Here is a 6000-nt window from a genome sequence, read left to right as displayed (position 1 = left end):
CAGTCCATTCATCCATCCTTCAGCTCCAGTTCAAACATTGTGGACTTAACAAATGAAACAACACACATCACCGTTAAAGGAGAAACATTCTGAGAGGAAGAAAAAGAGGAAGAGACGCTGAAGTAGAAATGTGTTTGAGGTTTGATCCTGGTTCATGATTTGTGTAGTTCACCAGCAGACAGGTTTTTGTATCACGTCTTTTCACTGTGGAGTGTTGATCTTTGGCTCTGGAACTAGACTCTTTGTTTCAGGTAAGAATAAACTTTGATTTCCTTCAGTTGTCTGAAATGTGACTTTAATTACCTTTTCCTGTTTGAGATGTTAAATATTAAAGTTTTATAATAAAAGGAGATTTTTTTAAAGGCGTGCAGCTATTGAGACATGAAAAGATGTTACCTCTAAGATGTTCAAATCTCAACACATAAATAAAGTTAAATAAGGTTAAAGTTATTCTGTTATTCTGTTTCATATGTTGTAAAGAACATTTGAATAATCCTGAAATAAAAACCTGTAAAATAAAACTCACAATAATTATATTTGATTTGATGGTGTCTTCAAACAGATATTTAAATGATATTTTAAATGTAATCAGAGTTCAAGGCCATATTAAATGTAAACTTTAAAGACTTGGAGGCTCAATAAGAGGTTCATTAAAAATAACTAACAAGGTTTAAGGACAAGAAGTGCAACTGACGAGGCGACTCCAAAGAGTTTCTGATCTTTAACGACTTAGAAAGCCACATTAGAAGAAAAAGACTTTGTTTGAATGAAACGCTTTAAAAAGGATCAAATAGTCAAACCAATGATTGTTGGGCTCAAACTTCAACATGTTGTTAGTGCTCTGTTTTGAACTGTGTGAATCAACTCATCAATCTTTCTTTGTATGGCTCTGATTTATAACAAATGTTATCTGAAGACACTTTAAAAAGAGCAGGTCTAGAGCCCACTCTTTGTTATCACACGTTGACTTCTTCTCTGTGTGAATCTACAAATAAACTTGCTCAAATGATTCACATTTATATCATTATATATATTTAATACAGAATGAAAAACTGTTTTTCAGAGACAATCATTTGAACTACATGTTGTCTGATATCACACGTTATCATACGTCTATTTTAATGTCTTCTCGAGGATTTATGAAACCTTTGTCTTTAGTTTGTAAATCAAGTTTGACCTTATTTAACATTTCAAAACATAACACTGAATATTTCATAAATAACAAACACTCTGAAATAACTGTTGTATGGATTTTATTTATCTGTATTAATTAGAGAAAACAACATGGTTTTAAATATATTTAAATGTAATTAGTTTTTAATTTATTCAAAATAATTAAATGGTTTTCTTGAAGGTTAATATGTAATTCATAATTATATGTAAACCCTGATAAAGACAAGAGTTGTAAATATATTTTAATGAAATTATGAACAGCATGATAAAATATAATCTAATGTATAAATACAAAATATAACAAAGTTTAAAATGATATTCTATTGCTGCTATAATCCTTTGTTTTTATTTTTATGGATTTAATTTCAATTAAATGTTTTTTTTCTTAAAATGTATTTGAGAACACCCGCTATTATAATGAACAGATTCATGTATCTTCATTCACCATTTTTAATTTGATATTATTCATGTGTTTCAGAGTTCAGGTTTAGGACCAGACTAAATGCCGTAAATGCTGCTGACTGTGTGTGTGTGTGTGTGTGTGTGTGTGTGTGTGTGTGTGTGTGTGTGTGTGTGTGTGTGTGTGTGTGTGTGTGTTACTTGTTTCTCTTTCAAAGACGAGGAGCAGGTGGTGAAGCCCGTGGTGAGCGTGTACCCGGCAGCATCCAGAGGCCGGCTGGAGGAGAAGAGCTCCCTGCTGTGTGTGGCCTCAGCCATGTTTCCTCCTGTGGTCAGAATCTCCTGGACACGACAAACGGAGAGCGGATGTTTAGAGGAGCTGCCCTCTGCTGACGGACAGCAGCTGGAGCTCAGAGAGTCTGGATGTACTGCCTCCGTCTTACAGATCTATCAGACAAAGTTCAGCTATGAATACAGCTGCTACGTGCAGCACGAGGGGGGAACAGTGGAGGCTCGGATAGATACAGGTAATGAAGGTTTGGTGACTTTGTGCAGCGTAGATTCATCTTCATTTAGTGATTCTGTTAAAAGAAAGAAAAACAGAGGACTGACGTTGTTGATGATTTTATTCTTTTTCTGTTCCATCACCTGCAGCGGATCCCTCTGTCCCGTCTCCATACAAGGTGAAGCTGCTCTTGCTGCTCTACACAGTGCTGACAGTGAAGAGTCTGGTGTACTGCTGTGGACTCTTCCTGCTGACCGTCCTCAGGAACAAGAGTCCGTCCACAAACTTCACACATGCTGGATGATTATGTTTTACTCTATTTTCCATCCCACCATCACCATATTAGCGGCGAAGATGCTTTCTTAATTAATCAGGCCCTCAGTCTCTCGTAACAAGCTCTCTTTATAGTTTCACACATCGCAGAGAATAAAATGTACAAGAAGATATGAATACAAGCACACACATTAACCAGGAACAAAAAGCTCACAAAGAAAAGTAAACTTGTAAAAATTCAGTGTGTTGATTTGTCTGCAGGTTCACTGTTGACCCTTTTAAACGGTGGTGTCAGTGTTGATGTAGAGCTCTACGCTGATGATACTCTTGTTTACATGTAGAAACAAAACATGACATAGCAGCTTCATCAGTAGAGAGCTGAAGCTGAATGATACACAAAACATGCTGTGTGCTTTTTTTTTAAATTTTCTCGTTTATGGAGGATTTCAAATGTTTTTGTTTTGGTATGGACTTTACATAGATTGCTTTTTTTCTGCTAAATTACAATAAAATGTTTTTAACAAATCAATACAGAATCACAAATTTAGGCGTAAATTACTAAAGATCTCATGTATTTAAAATATAGTGATTTTACATTTTAGCTAGTTCACAGTGCGCATGTAAAACTTTTTGTTTTTTTAAAGTAAATGCAATAAAAAAAAATGTATGTTGAACTGACGATTTGAAAGAATAAAGTCGTCTGCATATAATAAACATTGTTGTGTTGTTTCTATAATTAACAACACAATGTTTTGATTTAAAATGAATCCTGAACAAAGCGTTCCCTTTACCTTCTGCGCCCAACTTTATACTTTATTAGTTTTCAGTGCATGCTGCTGCGTAGCCCAGTGGTTATGAACCATGTAAAGGGCTATTTCCCTCGAGGCCGGTGGCCTGGGTTCGACTCCGACCTTCTTCATTTCATCGCATTTCAATCCATTTTATTGGGTGTCAAAAAGTGACAGCGATGGCTTCATTATACATTTAGATGTAAGATGAATGATTCTAATGCAACGCAAAGTAATGCAAAAAAAGGAGGGTACCTCATGTGCATAATACAAAAATATAATTATGACTCTATTCGTGTAGCACTTTTCAAACAAGGAGAACAAAGAGCTTCACACATGACAGCAGAAAAGTACGACGGCGTATCAGAGCCATTCTAAAGCAAACAAAAAACAGAAAAGGGAACATTTCCAAAGACAAACTCAGAGTTCTTGAGATTATAAAGTAAGTTCACTATAAAACTCAGAATATGTCTTTAGGTTTTAAATGTGATTATAGAGGTCAGTGACTGCAGACCTGATCCAAACAGTAGCATCGTTTGCTTTTCTTATGGGGGACATTAGTGTCTTTATAGTCTCTAACAATAAATGAGTTGTGTTTCTAGTTAATGTTCAACTTTTTAAAAACACACATTTAGAATTTTTTCTTGTAAATAAACGGCTCCTTTTCCTTTTTTCTTTTTTTTTATAAAAAAGAAGGCCCTCACACACAGTCGTAAAAGAAAAATTCAAATTCAGATAATCCCAAAATGTTAACACTTTTTTTATACTCTTAGTATTTCACTACCTGTTTGGTGTAATCTTACAGTCATTTAAGTTTAAGTTTTAAAATATGCAAATTATGACTTTTAATTGTGGGATATTTGTATTATTAAATATTATTAGGAAAACTACAACATTTGATCTGCTGCTGAGGTTCACTGTGAGCTTCAGTTCAGTTGAAAATACTTCATCATGAATTAAAATGTTTAACTAAGAGTAATCTCATTCAGTCGTTATTTGTATTTGTGGTCTCTCTTCTAGAAACATACATTTATACCATTTTGAATTGTATGGCTTAGTTTAAAGATTATATCAAATTCAGCTCATTTGGAAATGAGATAAAACGTTTTAAAGTTTTCACTTAAGATGTTGAAACAAACTTTTAAACATAAGTCATCAGTTTTACTTTTTTTTTCATATTTAATGTCTTAATTGTTCCTTTACAAAAGTTGATATAAAATAAAAAATATTGTTAGACACAATCATACGACCCTAATGTGAAAAGACAAAATGTACTTGTGTGTATTTTTTTATACATGGCAATATCTCAGAACACTTCTCTGATATTAACTGCCCCCCCCCCCCCCCCCCCCCCCCCCAGTGTTTATTACAGTCCTATATTCTGTTCAGTCCAGAATAAAACCTTCACTCTGACTCCCCCTAGTGTCTGCTAAACACACTGCTCCATAAATGGCAGTATTATGTGTTTTGATATTCTGCCTTTTAATTAATACATTCATTTTTTTATTTAATTTTACTTAACCATGAAAACCTTGTTGAGATTAAACATGACATTTCCAAGGCTGGAAGCAGCACCACGTTTCGAACAAACTATGAGCAGCCAAGCATATAAACATCATATGAGATACATAATTACATTATTATATAATACATGATAAAACACATTACATTAATACATTTATCTCAGCAACCTGGAACGACCACAGCTTTCCATATCTCTTGTATCTTTTAAAAGCTTCTTGGGTGAGATTGTCAGATTTTTCAACTTGGGCCTTCAATTCTTTGTCAGCTGTCTCCAGATCACAGTTGAGATTAAAGATGAAAACAGTTGGTTGTTTTTCATTAGGCCTGACCAACTCATCAACAGTGCCATTTTTTAGACGGATGAAGTGAATGTTCAAATTGCTTTCAAACCATTTTTCCCAAAGCTGAGTTTATTAATCTGATGTCTTCGTCTATCAGTAACGTAAGTTTTCCGATGATTTGTCGCCATCTCTTAACCGCTTGATGTACCTTGGTGAGAAATCAGACAATGCAATCAGAAAAGCTGACACAGAAAACATACTTTGCAAAGGAAAACTGATTCTAAAAGGGCATGGCTACAGAAATATACAATATATTATGTTCCTACCTCTCAGTCTCCTCTCTCATCCTGTTGATGTTGTGTTGAACCAGCCTCAGGTACTCGCTGACCGTGTAGACATGTGGTGGGTTAAACCCTCTCAGGTCTTTGTAGAATAATCCTGGTACAGGCCCTGAGTCTGACACCCACCATCCTCTCACCTGTTTAGCAAGTGTGTCAAACAGCACAGCCAGGGACAGGGCCACCACCCCTACCCTGCCAAGAGTAACCCTGCCCTCCCTGCCACAAGTGCTCCTCAGGCTCTGAGTGAAGTCCTCTAGCTGTTTGGGGTTCAGGGAGGACTGCACTGCCGTGTAGTGGTTCCTCAGGTGGAGTGAAGAGTTGATGGACATCATGTTGGTAAAAAGAGGACTGGGGGTGTAGTCTGGGAAAGGGCAGACGTTTCAAGCGACAGACACAAGTGGGTATATGTCGTTAACAGGGCAAAGTAAGTTTCCCATCTTTGCACTAATTTGCTGGTTAAAGATTTTCTCTTTAGGAGTTGTTCTGAAAAAGTTGTAACCACACACAACACTGCTTGCTCTTCGTGTGTTTTTGAAAGTCTGACCATGGACACCACTACTAAAGTACTGTAGGATCCTGACGTCAAATCTGTTGTTAATTACTTACAAGCTTCCCCTCATATGTGACTCCGGCCAATTGGCTCTTTTACTGATGTTGAATCTGATGGTAATCTTGCCGAAGTACACACATTTTGACTTTAGGCAGTGTTTGTTATA

The 6000-nt window shown here is 35.9% G+C and overlaps 1 gene segment (V, D, J or C); it reads left to right on the top strand.

Moving 5' to 3' along the window:
• LOC132978679 (immunoglobulin lambda constant 6-like) lies at nt 1–3064 on the top strand. The segment is given in 3 exon segments: nt 1–251; nt 1791–2099; nt 2227–3064. Coding segments are annotated over 3 exon segments (561 nt in total).
• The last annotated feature ends 2936 nt before the right edge of the window (nt 3065–6000 follow it).

This window comes from Labrus mixtus, chromosome 8, assembly GCF_963584025.1.
Source record: "Labrus mixtus chromosome 8, fLabMix1.1, whole genome shotgun sequence".
NCBI classification, from domain to species: Eukaryota; Metazoa; Chordata; class Actinopteri; order Labriformes; family Labridae; genus Labrus; species Labrus mixtus.
The sequence above is the reverse complement of the archived record's forward strand: the minus strand, read 5'-3'. Positions and strand labels throughout refer to the sequence as shown.